Genomic DNA, 25,203 nt, shown 5'->3' on the forward strand with positions numbered 1-25,203 from the left:
TCGCCGAAACGCGCGTTGGTTGTGACGTCTCTCTTTGTGCTAAGTGAGCTACATGGGTAGGTACTTGTATACATGTCTCTTGATCTTGTTTACTCACGTTTACGTCTTGTTATTACACACTGATCACCATACTCAGTGATCAGTTACATTCACACACACGTTTGTTGTACCTTTTTCTTACATGCTGATCAGCTGGATCATTTGACATGTGCACCTGGCATCTTGATTCTGAGTGTTGGACTGCATTTTCCATTGTTTGTCACCAAGTTTTTATATTTTGCTCTCTATACAGAGGGACGTCCTGTTCATGCTTTGCATGACTAATTTTTTATTGTTCATGTATTTCTAATAAAGATTGTATGTTTTTCTATATGAGACTACTGTGTGTTAATTGTACCCCATACTTTGTTGGTTTTTCAAGTCTATACAAAGTCCAAGCACAAGGGTACCTGTAATAGTCCAGACAGTAGCAGCGGCTTGGGCACAGGTGGTACTTTTACGGCAGGTGATGCAAAACGTGGCAGGAGGTACCAGGCGTGGCAGATGACACCAGACGTGGTGTATGACAGCAGGCGTAGCCGATGGCACAACACGACTCCGACACTAGTGAGCGCACAGGAACAAATACAGCACGGGATTCAGGGTACAGGTAGCAGAGCACGGGAACACTGGGAAAAGGATACGACTAAGGAGACTTAGGCTGTGTTCACATCAGCGTTCATTTCCACTGAGGGGTTCCGTCTGAGGTTTCTGTTGGGTTGACCCCTCAGCGAAAAGTCAAACGGAAACCTCAGCTTCCGTTTCTCTCACCATTGAACTCAATGATGACGGAGACCTAGCTAATGGTGTCCGTCTGTCACCGTTGTGACAGGGTTCCGTGGTTTCGGACGGAATCAGTAGCGCAGTCGAGTGTAATAGCGCAGTGGGATGTAAAACTGGCAACAAATAGCAGTTGTTGCATTTTTTGCGGTGAGTTTGCCGCGATTCCGCTGCAAAAAATGAAACTCAGAAAAAAAATCGTATACGTACACAGCAGTCTGTTTCTTCCTCCAGGCCGGCCTCCTCGGATGACGCTTCATCCCATGTGACCACCTTGCAGCCAATCACATGCTGCAGCGGTCTCCTTGGATGAAACATCATCCCAGGAGATCAGCCGGCTAGCAGTTACGTGCGGTTTTTCGTCCGGAATTTCCAGCATCGCACAGGGCCGCAGCGTATCCACCCCGTGTGAGCCATACAATTGACATGCCCTGGATTAAAAACCGCACACAGGTCATTTTCTGAGCGTTTTTTCTGCTCCGCATTTACGCACCGTGTGGATGACATTTGTTCAAATCTCATCCACTTTGTTGCTACTGTATTATGCTGCGGATTTTCCGCAACAAATACCGTTGCGGAAAATCCGCAGTATTTACGCTGCGTTGAACTTACCGTTGCAGCAGAAAAAAATACTTGAAAAAAACAAAAACCTGCTTATTGCAATAGCTGCTGTGACTGGAATACACAGAGGCAGTGTAATCCACTTTAAACTACATAGATATGACTAGTCGCCATGGTAACAAGCTTGGCGACAATCAGTATAGTAAAATGTATGACTGTACTTCCCGAGAACAAAACCGGCTCACTCCTTGTCAGTCAAAATGATTGACAAGTGTAAACTGCTTTATAAAGCTTCTGTACAACGGAACAGCCAATAAGCGGGAGGTCACTGTTTGATCCCGCCCACGTCATGACAACGTTGTTCTTTAGCCAAACCACAAAAGCTCTAACCTACCTTGCTGTGGGTCAAAAGTCAACCAATAGAGTGCCTTGGATGGCAGATAGACAGCGTTATTATCCAATGGATTGCCGAGAAATTGGTCAATGGGTGGGTATTGACAGATGTCCTTTGTAAAGTGGCCGAGTCAAGGAGACAATATTACAGGTGATGTTTGCATGGTATTGGCTTAATGGGTGTCAGTCACTCTACAAATCGATCGTAACATTTTTGTACAATGTTGGCAATGTGTATATCGTGTTTAAATAGTAAAACAAGTTCTTAAAGGAATATCAGACATATAAAAAAGACCATATTCTTCACACTGTTGGTGCGTTGACACGTGATGCGGCGTTTGTGCGATTTTTTCACAACTTTTTTGTCAGTGTAGAACAGTTTCTTGCTGCAACATTTCTATTGAAGCCTATGGAGGTCACCAGTGTCAGATCACATAGACATTGCGAGTGGCTGCTATGTTGTCTACGTTTGTGGACATTGTGTCACTTAAAGGGATTCTCTGCTTTTAGCATTTAGCACTCACAGTGCTGGACACTAAGGTGGAGAAGTAGCTAAACTGGTGCAAAGGAACCACAGCAACCAATCAGATTCAACCACTAATTTTTCATAGGTCCTTTGGAAAATGAAAGCAGCGACCTGATTGGTTGCCATGGGCAACTGTTCCACTTTTCAATTGCACTAGTTTTGATACATCTCCCCCTAAATGTGAAATAATTTTGTAATGAATGTTATCATGTTGCACCCGAGCTGACATCCTGGGGACTGGCACTGTGAGGGCATCTTCACCCTGCCTCTATAGACCACCTGCATTGATCTCTTCATAGAATAAGGCACATAGTGGTCAATATTCTTGCCTTGATTTCCTATATAGCGATGTTCCCTAGGACCATAGCTCGAGGACTGAGTTTTTGACCCCTTCCACATCACAATGTATATATAGGTTTCTATTTTGAGCCCCTTATTGGACGTGTATATATGTGTACTGGGATTGCGCTGGCACAGCTGCTGTGATGGACAGCTGTACTCAGAGTAACAGAGAAAGCAACCATCTCAGCTGTCAAGGTTGTCCAGGCAGGTGGCAGACTTTCATACTGATGACCTATCCACAAGGTAGGTCATCAGTATATGATCGGCGGGGGTCCGGGCACCAGATGTTATGTGGCCAGTTTCGGAAGCGCTGTATAGCGGCCGTGCTGCAGTACCGCAGCTCTGCTCCTATTCACTTGAATGTATTTCAAAGCATTATCACTGCTGCAAGTCCCCTAGGGGGACAAAAAAAGAGAGTAGAATGGGAGTTTTCCCATGAAAGACATTTATGACATATCCTGGGTGTCAGATAAATGCGGGTCCCACCTATCTCTAGAATGGGGCACCCTAATCCTGTTCTAGCTTTTTGTGCTCACGCTGACTCCCAGTCATCTCCTGATTACACGGTCAGGACTTCCGGAAACAGCGTAACTCCTATAGTAGTGAATGGCAGCTACAGAGGCAGCGTAACACACGAGCTACGCTGTTTCCATAACTACTATTCAGTTCTTTATTTCTGGTACTTATGTAGCACCAACATATTCCTCACTTACTGTCCCCATTGGGGCTCACAATCTAAATTCCCTATTGGTATGTTTTTGGGGTGTGGGAGGAAACCCACACAAACATGGGGAGCACATACAAACTATGTGTGAATGTTGTTCTTGGTTGGATTTGAACCCAGGACCCCAGGCGCTTTATGGGAGTTACACTGATTCCGTAACTCCCGACCATGTAATCAGTTAGTGGCCGGGAGGCAGCATGAGCGCAAAAAGCTAGAACAGGGTTTAGGGGGTAGAGTAAGGTGCGGGTCCCAGAGGTGGGACCCCCATCTATCTGACATGTATGACATATCCTGTGGATGCAAGTCACATATCCTCCTTATGCCAGTCCTATAAAGTCTCTGGGGCAGATTTACAACGTTTTAGACAGTGCAAACTCAGACCAGACAGTCAAAAGATGCCACAAATGTATCAGTGGTGCACGCTATATACGTCATAGCCGGGTAGGGGAATTATGGAGCGGGCTCACAGGCTGAGTCCGCCCTATACAATGCGGGTGTCAGATGTATGTTACAGCCGACACTTCAAAGTAACGAGTGGCATTAAATGCCACAGTCAATAACAGTCAATAACATTAAATGCCACAGTCAATAACATTTATATCGTTAGAAAGTGGGGGACGACCCCCTCTAACAGCTCAGCGCCCCACTGCCAGGATGCGATCGTGGAGTGCCGTTGGATGCTATGGCAGCCTGGGGCCTAATGAAGACCCCCAGGTCTGCCATCTTTGTGCTCCCATTAGCTTTGTACTCCATAGAAACCTGTCAGAAAGAAGATATATTGCAATACATTAGTATTGCAGTATATAGTGCATGCGATCCAACGATCGCTGGTTGAAGTCCCCTACGGGGACTAATAAAATTAAACATCAGTTAAAGGGTTTTTTTCTGTACAAAAAAAAATATTAAAAGTTTTAAAAAAAACTCTTTTCCCAATTTCCCCCTGAAGCATTGTAAAAAAATAAAGAAATAAACATAATTGGTATCGCCACGTCCGTAAAAGTCTGAACTATTACAATATATCATTATTTAGATCACACGGTGAACGCCAGAATCTCTAATTTTTGGTCACCTCATCTCCCACAAAAAATAGAATAAAAAGTGATCAAAACCTCACTTGTACCCCAAAATGGTAGCATTAACATTTACAGCTTATCCCTCAAAAAATAAGCCCTCATCGACAGAAAACTAAAAAAGTTATGGTTCTCAGAATTTGGCGACACAAAATACATTTTATTTTTCACAGTTCGTTTTTGACTTGTAAAAGTAGTAAAATATAGAAACAACTATATAAATTTGGTATTTCTGTAATCCTATTGACCCGTAGAATAAAGTTAACATGTCGTTTTAATTGCATGGTGAATTCCGTATAAACGAAGCGCAAAAAACTATGGACGAATCACAGTTTTTTTTATTTTCTACCCCACAAATAATTTTTCTCCCATCTTCTAGTACATTATATGGCACAATAAATGGTGCCATAAAAAAACGACAACTCGTCCCGCAAAAATCAAGCCCTCATAGGACTAAATCGACAAAAAAAAAAAAAAGCGTTATGGCTTTTGGAAGATGAGGAAGAAAAAATGAAATAGAAAATCTGAAAAATGGCTGCGGCGGGAAGGGGTTAAAGTTTCTATAGAGGTTCAAACATCCGCTCTAAAATGAAATGCGCCAAATTGTAGGCGCAGACGCATCAGTAAATGTGCCGCTATGTCTCTGGCTTAAAGGACGTGGTCTAGGTGATAAAGCCAACCGGTAAGTGCATGATATGGAGTGTGGCCATTGGAAATATTTCACAATTGTCTATTTGTTACAGGCAGTGGAGCGACAATGCAGTTTTATGTGTCTCGTCTCCTCCTGATGGTGACCCGGGCTGCTCTGAAGGTATCTGGGGTCCTATTCTGGATCCTAGTCTATGTGGCATCTCTTTTGGCAGCAGCTTCCTACTTGCCCGATGCTCTGAAGCTCATCGCCAGGGGACCTTTCAGGGCATTTCATTGTGTGCCACGTAAGACTGCCCCAGCCTGCTTAACAAGCAGCAAGCATGGCCAACATGGGCACATCCGCATCACGGTAAGAGGTTGTGGAGATGATGGTGACATAGTGCGGCAGGAGGGGTACTGTTCAGCTCCTGGGTTGCTCTCCATCAGGTGCTGTGATGCAGTGGTGGCGGCCGCCATGCAGTTCTGCACCTAAGAGGTTGCCGTGAAGTGACAAGTGGATTTTTATCAAAATGTTAGCAGGGAATCCCACGTTTATACAATTTGCTTAGCGGCAATAGATGAATGCATATAAAGTGGATGTGGGTTCATGACTTTATCTACAGTTCGGTATAGTACAAATATAATGTGACATAAAGATGGCGGGTGTAGGGGATCACTCATTGATCATCTACTTTTTGTTTACACAGAAATCTGGTATACGCATACATTACGTGGCATCTGGAGAAAAGGGGAACCCATTAATGCTTCTCTTGCACGGCTTCCCCGAGAACTGGTAATTATTTCCAAGTCTTGTGTTTAAAGGAGTTGTACCAGTATCGATAGTTATCACCTATCCACAGGATATGTGATAATTGGGGGCCCGATCACTGGGAGCCCTACCGATGGCGAGAACAGATCCAGGGCCCCACGGTCCTCCTCACTGCACTACACGCAGTGAGGAGAATCCTGAATGGAGCGGTGGTCAAGCATGTGCCCGCTGCTCCATTCAATGACTATTGGGCAGAAGGAAACAGCCGAGCGCTATACTCTGTCATTCCCATAGAGCGGCATTGCACATACTCAATCGCCACACCATTAAATGTCCTCCTCAAAGCGGGCAAGCCGTGAGGAGGAACAGGAGGTTGGGACCCTTGTTCTCGTGATCATTGGGGGTCCTAACAGTGGGGCCACCAGCGATCAGACAATTATTAGCTAATTGTCAATTCTAGGAATACCCCTTTAATGTCTGCTTCCTGAATCACAGCTAAAACACATATTTATCATCAGGACAACCTCGTCTATATGTCCTATTAGGGCATATTGATGTAATAGCGGTGATCCCCTGTTCGGGATACCCCTATATTAGCCAGGGTTGAAAGCCACCAGAATGGGTGCCTCTCGTTCTGGAGGTCTTGTCAATAACATGTATTCCATGATCACATATTGATTGCAGAGTCTTCCGCCTGATTCCCTTTCGCTGTTGGCAGGTTCTCCTGGAGATACCAGCTGGATGAGTTCTCCCGGGACTACTGGACTGTGGCTGTGGATCTGAGAGGATTTGGGGGCTCCGATGCTCCTCCTGAACTGCGTGATTACAGAATGGAGAGTCTACTACAGGACATCCAGGATATCATTACTGGACTGGGTGAGGGCTTCGTGTCTCACAAGTCTGGTACAAACAGATAAGGTTTGGAGTTCATTTTAATCGGCCTATCTTCTCTCCCATCCAGGCTACTCAGACTGTATCTTAGTGGGACACGACTGGGGGGGCACCTTGGCATGGACATTTGCTGTTCGTCACCACAATATGGTGTCTCGACTCATCGTAATGAATGCTCCTCACCCATCGGCCTTCCATGGTGATGTATTAATTCATTTGGATCAGTTCTTATGTAAAGAGGCCAATAATTTATACAATAATCTGATGAAATAAATCTCGGTTTTCAAGCTACAGATTATTGGTAGATTTTTGTGCAGCTCCAGACACTCACGTCAATGCTGAGGTAGAAATATTATTCATCAGAGGTCCCCATTGGTGCATGTCAGTGACCTTCTTTTCCCGCAGGGGTCATCAACCTTCGGCACTCCAGTTGTTGTGATACTACAATTCTCAGCATGCCCTGACAGCCTTTGGCTGAAATAATAAAGCCTTTGGTTGTCAGGGCATGCTGGGAGTTGTAGTTTCAGAATAACTGGAGTGCCGAAGGTTGCTGACCCCAATCTAGTGTCTTTTCTATTGTTCTGTAGATTATATGAACAGTGACTGCCCAGATCATGCAGGGGGACAGAATAAAGTGCTCAGATGGGACAGCAGCACCGATCAGGCCATTGTAGTTCTGGCATAAGCGTTGATCTGAGCTTTTTCTGCTTTCTTACATTACCTGCACTTGTTTTTCTCAGCACCGACTATACAATGAGAATATAGGGTTGCTATATACGGTTAATGGAGGAGAGGGGCTGTCATGATCAGCTCTGCATTGTGTGAACAGGTGCGGGGGGAAATCCAGTAGTTGCTATATATATATATATCACGTCCTATCTCACCAGGGCCTCCTGTTGCTTCTCTCCCTCATGCTTTACACTGCAATTCTGCTTGACCATATTAGCAGCACAAGCTCTTCAGGAAGTCAATGCATGGGGAATAGATTTACGTTACAGAATGGATAGGATTAGGATTACAAAGCAAGCAACTAAACCACCAGGAAAATATGGATGATCAGGTAACTACCACACATATACTAATCCTCAGTAAGGCTGGGTTCACACGTGGCGGAATTTCACTTAAATTCCGCTGCGGACACTCCGCAGCGTTAATCCGCAGCGGAGCCGTTTGTCCATTGACTTACACTTTAATTTAGCAGTGTTCGTTTAGACGAGGCGTAAAATTCCGCTGCGGAGCATAGGCTGCGGAGCGGAATTTGGTGTCCGCAGCATGCTCTGTCTGTTGCGGAGCAGTGGCGGACTCATGGCGGAATTTCTCCATTGACTTCAATGGAGATTCTAATTTCCGCAATGAAGTCCGCAGCTGTCATGCACATGTTATGTGTGCTGCGGATCCGTCTTGCTTTTTTAACTTGACATTTCTTCATTCTGGCTGGACCTATGTATTTCTAGGTCTACAGCCAGACTGAGGAAGTCAATGGGGCTCCCGTAATGACGGGAGCGTTGCTAGGAGACGTCTGTAAATAGTCACTGTCCAGGGTGCTGAAAGAGTTAAGCGATCGGCAGTAACTGTTTCTGCACCCGGGACAGTGACTACCGAACCCAATATACATGTATCTGTAAAAAAAAATGAAGTTCATACTTACCGAGAACTCCCTGCTTCTGTCTCCAGTCCGGCCTCCCAGGATGACGTTTCAGTCTAAGTGACGGCTGCAGCCAATCACAGGCTAATAACAGGCTGCAGCGGTCACATGGACTGCCGCGTCATCCAGGGAGATCGGGCTGGATGCCGAAGGAGGGACGCGTCACCAAGACAACGGCCGGTAAGTATGAATTTCTTTGACTTTCACAAGGGAAAGTGCTGTCCCTTCTCTCTATCCTGCACGGATAGGGAGAAGGGAAGTACTTTTACCGCAGTCCGCAGCAGCTAGTCCGCATCAATTTACTGCACATTTTGTGCAGATCCGCAGCAGAATCTGCAACGCAGATTCTGTGCGGCATTGATGCGGACAGTTGCGGAGGAAATCCGCCACGTGTGGTCATGCCCTAAGAGAAAGGGGAGATTCTTGTATACATATCCATTATAACTGGACCCCAGATATCTAAACTATAGATTCAGTGGTTGTATATACAAAGTAGTAGAAACCCATTACTTGAATCACTCCACATAAAGGGAGCTTATTAGGAGTATATTAGGATATTGGTATATAGGGATTTTTCTTTTGTCTGACACTAATGTTATTCTCTTTTTAGATTATGTGCTGGCGCATCCATCTCAGCTCTTCTCCTCCCGTTATGTCTTCCTTTTCCAGCTGCCAGTCCTACCTGAAATCCTCCTATCCCTCGGTGACTTTGAGGTGAGTGCTGTTTGCTGAATAGAAGACACTGTCCAGTAGTTTCAGTAGCCGTCATCCTACCACATTTCAGAAGAATCCGATGCGGCCCTTGACTTCATCTACAAACTTACTTGTTAAACATCTTTGTTCTGTTTGCAGTACATCCGGAAGCCATTGATAGATGCCAGTATGGGGATCCAGAATGAGGAGCGGAGGCTAAGCAAGGAAGAGATAGAGGCCTTTGTATACTACCCCTCCCAAAGGGGAGCCTTAACACCTGCTCTTAACTACTACAGAAACTTGTTTGGGTGAGAATAACAATACTTAATTAAATGATAAAATTCTGTCTGCTTGCAGTCACCACTAGGGGGAGCTCACTGCATATGGATTTTTTTCAGCTCCCATTGAACTTTTTATTACTTTAGGACAGGGGTTAGCAACCTTTAGCACTCCAGCTGTTGTAAAACTACAGTTACCAGCATGCTCTTACAGCCTTTGGCTGTAATAATAAAGCCTTGGGTCTAAGCCTTTCGTCAACACATGCTGGGGGTTGTAGTTTCACGACAGCTGGAGTGCTGAAGGTTGCTGACCCCAGCTAGGAGGTTGTGCAGAATTAGAAAAAAATGGCTGCTATCTTCTAAAAGCAGGACCACACCTGTCCACAGGTTGTGCGTGGTATTGCAGTTCAGCCCCATTGACTTGAATGGAGCTGAGCTGCAATACCAGACAACCCATGGACAGGTGTCGCGCTGTTTATGGAAGAAAGCAGCTATTTTTCTAATCCTGGACAACTCTTTTAACTCTATAACTCTGTGAATGGAAGTAGTAGATATGGAGCTCTGTCTCACAATAACTTCCCAGACTCCTATTCAATATATATTATAAAATTAATCAGCGCAGACATGAATATTAGATGATTTTGAAAAATGTGGAGTTCACTTTAATGTGATGTAGTGAAACTATTATTATTTTTTGTTGGCATATATTATTGATATATTTGAGTGCAGTGGTCAGTCTATCCGGGGTCCACCTCTCAGTAGTACGTGTGTCTCTGCAGGTTCTTTCCGGTAAAAGCCCAGGACGTTCTCGTGCCCACACTGCTGCTGTGGGGGGAGCAAGACACCTTCCTAGAGGCTGCAATGGTCCCGGAAATGCAGCAATACGTCCGCGCACCCTTCCAGGCTGAGATTATACCTAATGCCAGTCACTGGCTGCAGCAAGACCAGCCCGAGGAGGTGAATAAGATCATGTGGGACTTTCTGAGACGAGAGATGCCGGTGTCCACACACTGACTGTATAATGTGTACATAGAGCGGTGGAGATGATGTGTATAGACTCAAATACAGACTCGCTAGTTTGATACGTGGTGACCCAGCTTTGATGTATATACAGACAATAACTGACCGTAGCTTGTATATAGAGAGCGGAAATGTCCATGTAGGACTACTGACTCTATCACGTGTATGTATAGAGAGCGTGTATATGATTCTTGAGTATAAAGATATGGTGACCCAGCTATGATGTGTACATAATGGCCGAATCTATAACTTGTATATAGAGGTCTGAGAAGCAAACTTAAATTTTTATAGAACATTATTGATTCAACGTGTGTATAGAGATCAGTCGCTCCAACTATAATGTATATACTCAGGGATTGTATAACTTGTGTTTATAGGAGTCTGGGGATATCATGGTACTTTGTATATACAACCACATATTCTATAGTGTAGATATCTGGGGTCCAGTTATAATGGATATGTATCCAAAACACTCCCCCTTCCCTTATTGAGGATTAGTATATGTGTGATAGTTACCTGATAGTCGTCAGTTTAGTTGCTTGTTTTATAATTATTATTTTATCCATGCTAAAATGTAAATCTGTTCTCCATGCATTGATTTACTAGTGAGCTTGTGCTGATACTCATGGGAAAGCAGAGCTGCAGTGTAAAGCATGGTGGAGAGAAACAGCAGGAGGCTCTGGTCAGACAGGAGGTGATGTTTAGATCTGGGGATATGTTTACTATGTGCTCCTGTTGGGCTGTCTAGTCACTATGGTGCGATTTTTGAGAACATTGACTCTGGACCCCAATACTAGGCCAATTGTCTGACATTGACTCAAAAACACATCTTCTTAAGGCCTCTTGCATAAGACCATGATTGCTGAGCGGAGCGCCCCTACCTTGCATTACTATGTGCTGTAATACGGAGCCAAAGTTGTGAATGCTATATGGAGCCCAAATGACTCAATACCCATCATGCTCCATGAGGGCAGAAAAATATTCATGTTTTACATTTGTATGATATCCGTATAATGGATCAATATTTCTATGTGCAGTATGGGAGAAAATATGGAGGAGAGTGCAGATGAAAATACTGAAAAATACAAAACCAATCCAGAGCTCTAGACGAGTTCTCCACAATGTCATGGTAAATCTCGGCTTAATGTGACTGTGGCGCAACCCCAATGTTTTCTCTAAATTCTTGTGATTGTCGCAAGTTGTTCGCAACCTTTCCCCCCATAGGCAGACCGTGAGGTTGCCGTGAAGCCCCAGCCTCAAACCTTTTATTGATTTTTGGGTTTTCATGACCAGACTGTTTTTAACTATAAGGGTATGTTCACACTCTGAGTCAAAAACTTCTGAAAATACAGAGCTGTTTTCAAGGGAAAACAGCTCCTAATTTTCAGACGGTTTTTAAGCCACTCGCGACATTTGCTGCGTTTTTTATGGCCGTTTTTGGAGCTTTTTTCAATAGAGTCTATGAAAAACGGCTACAAAAACGTCCCAAGAAGTGACCTGCACTTTTTTTTCGCTGCTGTTTTTTTTACGCCTGTCAGAACAGAATGCCGGTTTTCCCATTGCAATTAATGGGCAGATGTTTGGAGGCGTTCTGCTTCCGATTTTCCGGCCTATTTTCGGGCGTTTACAGCCCGAAAATAGGCTGTGTGAACATACCCTTAAACTCACATGCTGGTTAAATGGATAGAACTTTTTTCGTTTTCCCTTATTCCATTAACATGAATTTCACCAATTTTGTTTTCTTTTTTTTTTTTTACACGTGCAGCAATAGCTAGAAATTTTGGGCTTTTAGTGATTAAAAATTAATGAAAATACAATTTTTTTCAAGGTCAAGCTATTCTTTTAATCATGTAAAAAAAAATGTGTAAAATAGAATCAATAGTTTTGTCCGCCATTTATATAACTAGAGCAGCATTCTGATATGGGGAAATCCTTGGAAATCCGATCACGAAAAATAGGGATGACACACGGAAACAAGATGGCGGTAATATACAGAACGTTTGCGGAAGCAACTCGGAGGCATTACAGTCCCAAATATGGACACTTGGTTCCGTAGTTTGCAGCCTGATCGACCTCAACGCTCGTGTGCATGAGGCCCCAATCCTCCCCTATCCTCCATGCAGCCATTATTCTATAGCAGTCTAAAAACTTGTCATTCTAGAGTACTAGGACATGTTGGTATCATTGAAAAGGGGTCCTCCACTCAGGACCCTCTCTATGAACCAGAGCAGGAAGCGGCTAGGTGAGAGCAGGACCCACTCCTGACGAATCCGGCCGTCCATATTCAATCAATTGGCCGACATGTAATACTACATTTACCCTGCAGAGTGCGCTGCAGGTGAACTATATGACCAGCTGGAGCTTCCTGTGACTATAAGGGCTGACCCGTGCCATCTATAAAAAGGCGTATTCACCGTTATTAAGGGGTTAAAAAACAAGATGCATAATACTGACATAATATTCCCATAATACAGAGCCAAATCCAGTTCTAACCAGAGGAGACAATCTATCTTCAGTTTGATGTACTTATATTATACTATAGGAAATCCGCTTACTATGAATTTCTATGGATTTTCTGATGTATGGTTTTGAGGGTCAGGGGGGCTATACACGACTACTCTTGTCATGGCCGTGGTCCATGGGAATATCTTAAATTGTGAGTGCAGTTTCCATAACCCTGTTCTAGATACATCTAGGTAGTTGTCAACCTTATTTGCCCCACAGAGTAAGGGCAGATTCACACGAGCGTTGCGTTTTTGCGCGCGCAAACAACGCGGCGTTTTGCGAGCGCAAAAACCATTTGACAGCTGCGTGTGTCATGCGTGTCTGATGCGCGGCTGCGTGATTTTCGCGCAGCCGGCATCATAGAGATGAGGCTTGTCGACGCCCGTCACTGTCCAAGGTGCTGAAAGAGCTAAATCTTTCAGCACCCTCGACAGTGAATGCCGAACACAATATCGCAAAACCTGTAAAAAAAAAAGATAAAGTTCCTACTTACCGAGAACTTCCCGGCCGTTGCCTTGGTGACGCGTCCTTGGTGACGCGTCCTTGGTGACGCGCCTCTCTCGACATCGGGCCCCACCTCCCTGGATGACGCGGCAGTCCAAGTGACCGCTGCAGCCTGTGATTGGCTGCAGCCTGTGCTTGGCCTGTGATTGGCTGGAGCTGTCACTTGAACTGAAGTGTCATCCCGGGAGGTCGGACTGCAGGAAGGAGACAGGAGTAATCGGTAAGTTAGAACTTCGTTTTTTTTTACAGGTTCATGTATTTTGGGATCGCAAGTCACTGTCCATGGTGCTGAAACAGTTTAACTCTTTCAGCACCATGCACAGTGAATCTCTCCCGACGTCGCGGACCGGAAATTTTTTTGCCGGGTTCGGCCAAAACGAGTTTGGCCGAACCCGGTGAAGTTTGCCTCGGTTGTCGGGGTTCGCTCCTCGCAAAGACACTCCGTTTGGATGCTTGGAAACAGAAAAGCACGTGGTGCTTTTCTGTTTTCATTCATCCTTTTCACTGCTGTTGCGCGAATCACGCTCGTCCCACGGAAGTGCTTCCGTGTGGTGCGCGTGATTTTCACGCACCCATTGACTTCAATGGGTGCGTGATGCGCGAAATACGCAGAGTTATTGAACCTGTCGCGCTTTTTGCGCAGCAGACAAACGCTGCGCAAAAAGCACGGACTGTCTGTACTGCCCCATAGACTTGTATTGGTCCATGCGTGCCGCGTGAAAACCACGCGGCCCGCACGGACCGAATACACGCTCGTGTGAATCCCCCCTAACATGAACGTCCCATGATTTCCGATTTTAGTCACGTGACAAGAACCGAGTGCATGTAGCGGGGTAGATTTTGTGTGGTGTGATCCTGCTATAGCGTTTCCCCCCGGAGTTCCCCTTTAAGTTTGTTTGTTTTTTGTTCACATGGGTGATACGGGTGTCAGATAACTTTGACCCTAAGGCCAGTTTCACACTGTAATATGGACGCATTTTAGTGTCCTTATTATGGCTGCAACACCAAACTTCAGATAACTAAGAAGTAGTATTGTAGCCTTTACTACAGACACTGAAGTGCGGCCATATTACAGCCACGTGAAACTCGCCCTAAAGGGCTTTTCCAGTTGTATTTAATAAAACGTCATCATTGCACAATGAAAAGTTCTGCAGTTTTCTAATATCATTTGTGAATCTATTCCTCATAGTTTTCAAGATCTCTGTTTGCTGTCAGTAACTTACTTTTTTTACAATCCAGAGACTGACTTTTGGCCTAATCTTGTCCAGGTGCACAGCTCGCTATAAGGGCATGTTCAGACGTGGCAGAATTGCTGTTGAATTCTGCTGCGGACTGTCCACAGTGGAAATCTGCAGCAGCCGATTTTCCATTGTTTTCGAAACCTTTTTAGGTAACCTAGTTCAGATTCTGCAGCAAATAACATTGCAGAATTTAGGCTGCGATGCAGAATTTTCATTCCGCAGCATGCATGGTCGCCAGCGGAGAAGCAGCAGATTTTCACTGCAGATTTCAGCCTTTGAAATGCAAAAACTGAAATCTGCAGCAAGTCCGCTATGATATCTGCAACGTCTGAATTACCTGTCAAATATGAAAATGTTGCTGCAAATTTGCAACAAATCTGCAGCAACATTTGCAGTGGAAAAATTCCGCCATGTCTGAACATGCCCTAAGAGAGAGCTCTGATACACTGTAACAAGCCCTTCACCTGTGTCAGTTGTAGATGGTCAGGACAAGATTTCCAATTAGTCGCAGCAAGCAGAGACCTTAAATGCAAATTTACAACAGAAAGGTTATTTGAAAGTCGTATAACATGATCTATAACTTGTGTTAGAGCAGATACTCAATGGTTTTAGTTTACATATAAATTCTCTTTTCTCAACTGGTACTATTATACACACACACACACACACACACACACACACACACACACACACACACACACAGACACACAGACACACAGACACACAGACAGACACACAGACACACACACACACACGTATTGGATGTAGAGCCTTGAAACTGACACTCGTGTGTTGATCATTTTTATTGCACTACTATTTATTTTGATGATAATTGTGACTCACATCGGGACAAAAAAAATAATTTTGTGAAAATATAAATAAAATACGAAATCATCGTCTATTCTATACTTCTTTATATTTAATTGGGTGTGTGGACAGAGGCGAACACAGGAATCAAAGGGCCCCATAGCAAAACATCGAGGCCCTACCCCAGGCCGAGGCCTCAAAATAGCTGAAAGTTGGCTATAGTCGAGGGGGGAGGGGGGGCATTGTAAACATACCGTTTGTTACATAGCAATGTTTAACCCCTCCCCGAAATTTGCCGTAAATGTACGTCATGGAAAGCATTGACGTCCCGCAAAATCCCGTATATTTACGGCAAACGGGAAAACAGTTATAAAAAAAAATGAGAAGGTTTTAAAGTAAAGATGGCTGCTGTTCATAACAGCAGGCCATCTGTACACGATGCCCAGGGGGGTGTCGCCACCCCACTGCATCGGCGATCGCCGCCATTGGCCAGTCAATTCAGACCGGCCAATTGCGGCCGTTTGCGGCTTTAGCCTATTACTGTGCCACAGGGCACAGTGATATGGTGGTGATTGGTGCTGTCTAGGACAGCACCAATCACTACCATCTTCCACGTAAAAAATGGCGGTGATGCCAGCCCCCCGATCGCTACGGTTGGTCGGTCTGCACCGACCGACCAATCGCAGCCATGGCGGGTGTTTGAAACACCCTTCACCAGCCCTGCCCACCTCATTCCGGTTAGGAACGGTGAGCAGAGCTGGTGTGACCGTCTGTGAAGCCATCTTACCGAATCTGAGGCCTTCTGTGCTGCGATCCTGCTGTGACGTCTTCACCCGACTGTTTCCTGCTGAAGAGTGAACCGTCATCATCATCATCTGTGCTGCTGCTGATTTTTTTTTTTTAGCAGCAGCAGCACTTGTTTTTTCCTAAACGTCTTATCCCTGTACCCATCCCCCCCTCCCCCTCTTTCCCTTTTTACGTCCTGCGGCTGCGGATCAGTGACCGCCATCACTGACCGCCAATTTTTGTCACAGGACTTTCTTTTTTTTTGTATTTTTGCACCTCCCTGTGTGCGCCCTGCGGCCACTGAGTGCTGATCAGTGACCGCCATCACTGATCAGCATCCGTGGTAATTTTTTTTGCCGCAAGTTTTTTTTATTTTTTGGCCTTTTGTATTACTGCACCTTTTTTTTTGCGTGCGCCCTGCGGCTACTGAGTGCTGAGTCTAATAATCAGCCTCAGTGGTAATTTGTTTACGCAGGTTTTTTTTGGGCCTTTTTTTTTTTTATAGAACTGTAAAAAAAAAAAAAAAAGAGTAGCATTAGAGTAGCGGACCGTTTTGTAAAAAAAATATATAGCAGAAGTTATAGCTATATATTTTTTAATACAGTTTGAATAAATTTACATCTTATAGTCAGCGTCCATTTAGTGACGGACATTCAGTTAGTTCACTAAATTTTTGATAGCGTAGCGACAGTTAGTATAAATTTATAGCGTTATAGTCAGCGTCCGTTTAGCGACAGACATTCAGGTTTTTTTGACTGAAATTTGTTCACAGTTCTATATTGAACTTCAATAAATTTCTTTCTCCTACATTTTTCTTATTCTTCCCTTCCTTTTCTTCTTCCTATAAATTTCATATTACACGTGTAAAAGCACAACATACACAACCACCTCTATAAAGAGTATTACATGTGTTGAAGCACTACATACCCCCCTAATAAAAATGTCCCAATCATCTCAAAGGGTCTACTCAGTTGAGGAGGCATACGCCATCCTGGCCTCTGACACTGAATCGGCCAGCGAGGGAGAAGAGGAAATTGCCCCATTCATCTTGACCTCCTCCTCATCATCCTCATCCAGTGATGAGGAACCCCCACAAAGGCGCCCCAGGACATCAGCTCAGGCAACCCCCCAAATTAGTGATATCGTGTGGAACCCACCCCCTGATAATTATGAGCCTCACATTCCGGATTTCACAGGAAGCTCAGGAATTCGGTTAGAGACTGCAGGCCTCACGGAAATTGACTTTTTCAAGGTCTTTTTCTCTTAGGATTTGGTTAATTTAATGGTGGCCCAAACAAATTTATACGCCCAGCAATTTTTAGCCCGAAACCCCACTTCATCATTTTCTAGGTGGACCCCCATAGAGGCAGCGGAGATGATGACATTTTGGGGCCTTGTTCTACATATGGGCCTAGTAAAAAAGCCAGAGATTAGGCAATACTGGAGTGCGGACATTTTATACAGCACCCCATTATACCGCATAGCAATGACCCGGACACGATTTGAAATCATTCTGAAATTTTTGCATTATAGTGATAATGCACAGTGCCCACCCCGTGATGACCCCACATACGATCGCCTTTTCAAAATCAGGCCAGTCATTGATCATTTCTGCACCAAATTTCCTGAAGTGTACACCCCCGAAAAGAATATAGCAATAGACGAGTCCCTTGTACATTTTAAGGGGAGACTAAAATTCCGCCAATACCTGCCAAGCAAGAGGGCGAGGTACGGAATTAAAACTTACAAGCTGTGCGAGAGCAGCTCAGGGTACACCTATAGGTTTAGGGTTTATGAAGGGAAGGACACCAGGATAGAACCCCGAGAATGCCCACCTGTCCTGGGAGTTAGTGGGGAAATAGTGTGGGATTTGATGCACCCACTGCTGGACCAGGGTTATCACCTTTACGTGGATAACTTCTACACCAGCATCCCACTATTTAAATGCCTCTCCACCAGAAATACTTCAGCATGCGGCACCGTGCGCAAAAATCAGAGAGGCCTCTCTAAATATCTGATTGGCCAACCACTAAGAAAGGGAGAAAGCAGGGCACTGCACAGCGATAACTTGTTGCTGGTCAAGTATAAGGACAAGAGGGATGTCCTTATGTTGACCACAATACATGTTTGCGGCAGCACCTCTGTACCTGTCCGAGGTACCACGACAATGACTTCCAAGCCAGATTGCATCCTCGGCTACAATAAGTACATGGGAGGGGTTGATCTCTCTGATCAAGTACTAAAGCCATACAGTGCCATGCGGAAAACAAAGGTGTGGTATAAAAAGCTGGCCGTGCACATGGTACAGATGGCATTTTATAACGCTTACGTGCTATACCAATGTGCAGGCCGGACAGGGACATTCCTTAATTTTCAAGAGGTGGTTATCAAGGCCCTTGTATTTGGGAACCAGGAAGGGGAGGGCCCCAGTACTTCTAGATGCGATGGTCCACGTATTGTACCAGGGCAACACTTTCCCGGCGAAATCCCCTCCACTGGTAAAAAGGGAAGGAGCCAAAAAAGGTGCAAAGTCTGTTACAAAAGGGGGAGAAGACGAGACACCATTTATCATTGTGAAACCTGCCCCGACAAACCTGGCCTGTGTATAAAGGAGTGCTTCAAAGTTTATCACACATCCATGGATTTTTAATTGGATCATTTATTTAAATGCTCACTATACCCCTAAATAATTTCCTTGAGCGGCATGATTTCCCAAAAGGGGTCAATTTTGGGGGGTTTCCACTGTTTTGTCCCCTCAGGGGCTTTGCAAATGCAACATTGCCTCCGCAAACCATTCCTGATAAATTTGAGCTCCAAATGGCGTTCTTTCCCTTCTCAGCCTTGCCTTGTGTCCAAACAGCTGTTTATGACCACATGTGGGGTACTGTTTTACTCGGTAGAAATAGCTTTACAAATTTTGTAGAGCTTTTTCTCCTTTTGTCCTTGTGGAAATGAAAAAAAATATAGCTAAGCCTACATTTTATTTGAAAAAATGTAGATTTTCATTTTCACGACCTACTTCCAATAATTTCTGCAAAAATCCTGTGGGGTCAAAATGCTCACTATACCCCTAGATAATTTCCTGAAGGGGTGTAGTTTCCAAAATGGGGTCACTTGTGGGGGGTTTCCACTGTTTTGTCCCCTCAGGGCTTTGCAAATGCGACATGGCCTCCGCAAACCATTCCTGATAAATTTGAGCTCCAAAAGTCAAATGGCGTTCCTTCCCTTCTAAGCCCTGCCATGTGTCCAAACAGCAGTCTATAACCACATGTGGGGTACTGTTTTACTCGGGACAAACTGCTCTACAAATTTTGTGGTGCTTTTTTTTCCTTAAGTCCTTGTAGGAATGAAAAAAAATTAGCTAAACCTACGTTTTATTGGGAAAAATGTAGATTTTCATTTTCACGTCCTACTTCCAATAATTTCTGCAAAAATCCTGTGGGGTCAAAATGCTCACTATACCCCTAGGTAATTTCCTGAAGGGGTGTAGTTTCCAAAATGGGGTCACTTGTGGGGGGATTCCACTGTTTTGTCCCCTCAGGGGCTTTGCAAATGCAACATGGCCTCCGCAAACCATTCCTGCTAAATTTGAGCTCCAAAAGTCAAATGGCGTTCCTTCCCTTCTAAGCCCTGCCGTGTGTCCAAACAGCAGTCTATGACCACATGTGGGGTACTGTTTTACTCGGGACAAACTGCTCTACAAATTTTGTGGTGCTTTTTTTCCTTAAGTCCTTGTGGGAATGAAAAAAAATTAGCTAAACCTACGTTTTATTGGGAAAAATGTAGATTTTCATTTTCACGTCCTACTTCCAATAATTTCTGCAAAAATCCTGTGCGGTCAAAATGCTCACTATACCCCTAGATAATTTCCTCAAGGGGTTTAGTTTCCAAAATGGGGTCACTTGTGGGGGGTTTCTACTGTTTTGGCACCGCAAGAGTCCTTCAAACCTGATATGGTGCCTAAAATATATTGTAATAAAAACAAGGCCCCAAAATCCTCTAGGTGCTCCTGTCCATAAGCACGCTACAGCCACATGTGGGATATTTCTAAAAACTGCAGAATCTTGGCAATAAATATTGAGTTGCATATTCTGGTGAAACTTTCTGTGCTACAAAAAAAAATGGATTCAAAATGAATTTCTGCAAAAGAAAAAAAATCGAAATTTGTACATTTCACCTCTACTTTGCTTTAATTCCAGTGAAACGTCTAAAGGGTTTAGAAACTTTCTAAATGCTTTTTGAATTCTTTGAGGGGTGCAGTTTTTAAAATGGGGTGACCCCAAGGGTGACTTATTGGGGGTTTCTAATATATAAGGCCCTCAAAGCCACTTCAGAACTGAACTGCCCCCTGTAAAAATAGCCTTTTGAAATTTTCTTGAAAATGTGAGAAATTGCTGCTAAAGTTCTAAGCCTTGTAACGTCCTAGAAAAATAAAAGGATGTTCAAAAAACGATGCCAAACTAAAGTAGACATATGGGGGATGTTAATTAGCAACAATTTTGTGTGTTATAACTGCCTGTCTTACAAGCAGATACATTTAAATTGATAATAATGTAAATTTTTGCAATTTTTCACTATATTTTGGTGTTTTTCACAATTAAATACTGAATGTATCGACCAAATTTTACCAGTAACATAAAGTCCAATGTGTCACGAGAAAACAATCTCAGAATCGCTTAGATAGGTACAAGCATTCCGACGTTATTACCACATAAAGTGAGATATGTCGGATTTGAAAAATGAGGCTCTGTCAGGAAGGTCAAAAGTGGCTAAAGAGGGAAGGGGTTAAAGAGGACTGTCACTAGTATATTATTGTGCTATCTCCTAACTAACCTAATAGGTGCTTTGCTGCTGATAACTTCAGTGTGATTTGTTTTAAAAAATGTTTATTATTTGCAAAGTTATGAGCATTTTTCTAAATATGCTAATGTGGCTCTAATAGCCAAATAGGAGGCGACTCTTTATTTTCACTCTGGGCGGTGTAATGTTTTCTGTATGACGCTGTCCAATTAGCTTACAGCTTCTCCCCCTTTCCTGCCCAGCAACACAGCCTGATCATATAGTATACAGCTTCCATTCCCGACTGTTGTTCAACTGGTGACATCTCTGGTTGTGTCAAAGCTAGAACTGTGATCCTGGGGGCATATGAAAGATTAGCATCTCATGTTTCATATGCCACCATGTTCTAGTGGGCCACAGCCCGAATTATAGCTATTTGAAGTGATCCCCCTTCCCTCCAGCCTCAGTCTCTCACACTGTGTGAAGCAGCTTCATGCTGATTGGACAGCATCAGAGGCTGTGAGGAGGCTCCACCCCAGGAGAATCGCTGCTGTTGACACCCACTTCTCTAGTATAGCCTTATTTTTATCTTTAGAAAAAAGCTCATAACTTTTAAAATAAACTTTTTGGGACACAATTTTCGCTATCATTATCAGTGTGACAGCGCCTATTCGATTAGCTAGGAGATTGGGCATTACTAAACCAGTGACAGATCCTCTTTATTTCACCTGGCACCACGGTCGCAAGTGCCACTGAGGCTCCTGCACTTCATGCTGCCAGCCCCGCCCCTCTCCTATGAGTGACAGCTCCAGTGGACTCCTGATTGGCCAATAGAGCTGTCACTCTGAGTAGAGTGGCACTTGCGACCGCGGCGCCGGGGGACTCAAAATTCGTTGTCTCGGTCATGCAACTTGCATGACCGAGACAGAAGGTATGTTTGCATGATCTCCCCCTCTATATCGCTCAGTCAGCAGTTTTGAAGCCTCAAAACGACTGACTGATTTCATTTAAGTTAATATCCACCATCATTTTGTAACATAGGGATTGTAGCTCTGCTTCCCTTCACACAGGAAATGATAAAACCCTGGCTGCCTGCAGCCACCACTATGGGGAGCTCTGTGCATATGGATTTATACAGTTACTATTGAGCCCAATTAGAGCTGTCAAAAATCTCTATGCAGTGAGCCCCCCCCCCTAGTGGCTGCAGGCAGATTCTTAGGCTGTGTCGGAAGCCCCTTAGTGGTTACACGGTCTGCCTCTATGGAAGGTATGTCACTGTGTATGCTGCATACGTTATATATTCTGTGTATAAGCATTAATGCATTATTATCATTATCAGACATTCTGGTGACCAGTTAATAAGGAGTCTTATAATTGGTTATCTCTTCTGTTCCTGGTCTTGTGAATTTACAGATTATCAGAATTTCTACATGCCGGATTAAAGGAATGTTACTGTATCATGCACTTTATTATATAGTGCAGAAATACTAAATTCTCCTGTACAATTTGTTCCTACTTCAAGGTCAGAGACGGAGCTTTAGGGGTTGCCGTCCCATCAATCGCACTGGGGCCTTCTGCCTTTAAGAAGATGATAGGTCTGTTCCAGATTTTGCATTGGGGCCCAGAAGCTTCAATTTACACCTATGGTCAAGTCCCTTCTGATCCTGGTAGATTTTCAGGTGCCCGTTGTCCCCTGAGAACATACATAGAATTATGCTCAGTGCTTCCAAGGAGCTAGAAGCATCTTAGAACAGACGCTCATGTTTAAAGCTTCTCCTACAAGGGTCCGTCTAGCAGAAACCATACTCCACCAGATGGATTGCTACATGCAGATTTATACAATGGCCACATACTGTAGTGCTAGACACTGGTAAAGAGGGGGCTCCTCTACAGTCCATACTATAACAGTATGGCGGTGGAATTGAATCAGTCATTGTATAAGTGCTGCTGCTTATAAACTTCTAGGATGGGTTCACTTGGGGTTAATGGTTTGATATCTCATATCTATCAATCTGACCATCAATTCTGGGCTGAGTTATTGGGAGCGTAAAAGGGGCCATTTCCCTCATGGGCTTCCACTCAAGTCCTCCAGCATCCCCCTTACCAAGTGCGGTTTTCCACATGAATATCTAGGGCTTCTTTCTGCCCACAAATAGGGCTCACATGCAATACAAGCAAGAGTGGGGTAGAAGTGCCTGCTGAATGCTGACATTACATGTGAACAGTACTTAGAAAGCAGGGAAATCTACCACAGCTCTTGCTTGTACGACATCAGCTTATTGGTGGTGGTCAGTGAGAAGCCCTTACTAGTCGTAGGAACTCGTCAACAAAAGACTACCGCCACCCTACATGCCCGCAGCAGCTACAGTCCGTCTCTCTTTGCACAATGGCTGGCTATCGCACGGCAGGAACCTGTATGGTGGTAATTGATGGTATTCCACATAAAGGGTCCCACTACTGCTCAGTCTATTAGCCCTTTGCCACTCATGAAGGGCTTATGTGGGCCCAGTGGCATCTCAGATTTCCTAATCATTGGAACTTGTCTGGTCTTATCTTCCACATGTCCCCTGAACTCCTCTGCTTCTTTCTTCACCATGTTAACGTTCTTTTAGATTGTAATGGTGACATACTTTCTGGTCCCTAGTCACTGCATGTGTGGCATTATTTGTGGTGGTGGTTGTATCCATGTACCAAATTATGGTATTTTTGAGCACTGTATGGTAGTAACCATCTCTCACTCAGGAGGACTGGGCACAGCCATAAATTACACTGACTACCCATTGGTGTAATTCTTAATTTCCCCTGTGGTGGCACTGCAGAGGAATTGGAAGACTTTCTGCCGGGATTGCCCCAAACTACAACTGATCGTTGAGGTTCTCAGCACCCTCTGATCAGCTTTTTAGAAGGGGACCCTTTTTGCAAAAAGGGACTGTCCAAAGTGGACAACCCCTTTGAAGAGTCTAAAGGACCCATGTTCCTCCTCAGTAGTTATCTGCAGAGAGGTCTATAGTACAAGCCACAAAACAAATGTAGATTGATTTTCCCTGGGTATTACCAGTCCTGAGCAGTTATTACCAAATATAATAATGTTATATACATGGGGATGAGTAATAGAAAGAAAAAAATCTTGAGTAAGAACTCACAAGCCTATTCTATTAATCACAGCTATTGCACAAGAGCAATTTATTACTTGGCGAGTTTCACTTATGAAATCTCATTACTAATTCTCATTTTTAAAGAAGACCTGCCACTACTTTGCCCTCTAGGACTCTAAAGCTGGGTGCCAATCGCTGTGGTAGCATCAATGATGGCCATATTGATTGTCGCCCAGCTTTCCCAGAAACAGGTATAACTAAGGCCTTATTCACACAAACGTATTTCAAGTCTGTGTAACGCCATTTAAATAATGGACATCACACTGACCGATTGAATTCAATAGGGCTATACACACACACACACACACACACACACACACACACACACACACACACGGAGTGTGTGTCCGTTGCGTGAAACTCACCGCATGTCCTATTCTGGTCCGTTTTTGCTGATCAGACTCGCCCATTGAAGTCTATGGGTGCATGAAAAAAAACAGACAGTGTCCGTGTTTCACTGATCAGTTGCTAAAGAAATGCATAGAAAAAAAACAGCAAAACCAGGACGTTTTAGGGGAGAAAAATGGAGGAGAAAAACAGATGTCACACGGAAACCACACTGACAGTCATATACATGAAAAATTGACCATTTTTTGCAGACGCAAATCGGACACGCTCGTGTGAATAAAGCCTGAGAAAAAGCAGAACAATTTGACAGATCAGGTGAATTTTTTTATTTTTGGGGGAAATGCTGGTGAATGGGGTTTTTAACCCCTAACAGAGTCCCCCAGAGAGTTATTTCTTGTACAGGTTCCCTTGCAGCTTACGATTACGACAACGACTATTTGGCAATTGCACAAGCAGCTACACTTACGGAGCCGCATGCGTGAAGGCCCCTATGGATCTCCGAAAAGGTGGAGACAAGGCAAGTAAAACATTGGGGTTGGGGTGGTCGATTTCCTCCTGTGAACAAGCTGCATTTTCATCTTTTTCCCCTAGGGTCACTTTAAATGGTCCTTAAAGGGACCAAACTTTGCGGAATATTAGTAAAAGAATACATTTTGTATTATGTCTATCTTTTAAATCCAGTGCAGTTCTTGTACTGTCAGAACTGGGGTCCCCTGC

The 25,203-nt window shown here is 44.1% G+C and overlaps 1 protein-coding gene across 2 annotated transcripts; it reads left to right on the plus strand.

The window, feature by feature from the left end:
* Nucleotides 1-1,194: 1,194 nt before the first annotated feature.
* Nucleotides 1,195-13,538, plus strand: LOC142750040 (epoxide hydrolase 3-like). Of its 2 annotated transcripts, none has more exons than XM_075858789.1 (8): nt 1,195-1,272; nt 5,179-5,435; nt 5,773-5,858; nt 6,553-6,710; nt 6,796-6,924; nt 8,981-9,084; nt 9,223-9,371; nt 10,121-13,538. In XM_075858789.1, exons 2-8 carry the CDS (start codon nt 5,193-5,195, stop codon nt 10,353-10,355), a joined length of 1,104 nt encoding a protein of 367 aa, XP_075714904.1. In that variant the 5' UTR covers nt 1,195-1,272; nt 5,179-5,192; the 3' UTR covers nt 10,356-13,538. The 2 variants fall into 2 exon arrangements, with proteins under 2 accessions (XP_075714904.1, XP_075714903.1); XM_075858788.1 differs by lacking the exon at nt 1,195-1,272 and adding an exon at nt 1,786-1,924.
* Nucleotides 13,539-25,203: the final 11,665 nt, after the last annotated feature.

Source organism: Rhinoderma darwinii, chromosome 3, assembly GCF_050947455.1.
Source record: "Rhinoderma darwinii isolate aRhiDar2 chromosome 3, aRhiDar2.hap1, whole genome shotgun sequence".
Lineage (NCBI taxonomy): Eukaryota > Metazoa > Chordata > Amphibia > Anura > Rhinodermatidae > Rhinoderma > Rhinoderma darwinii.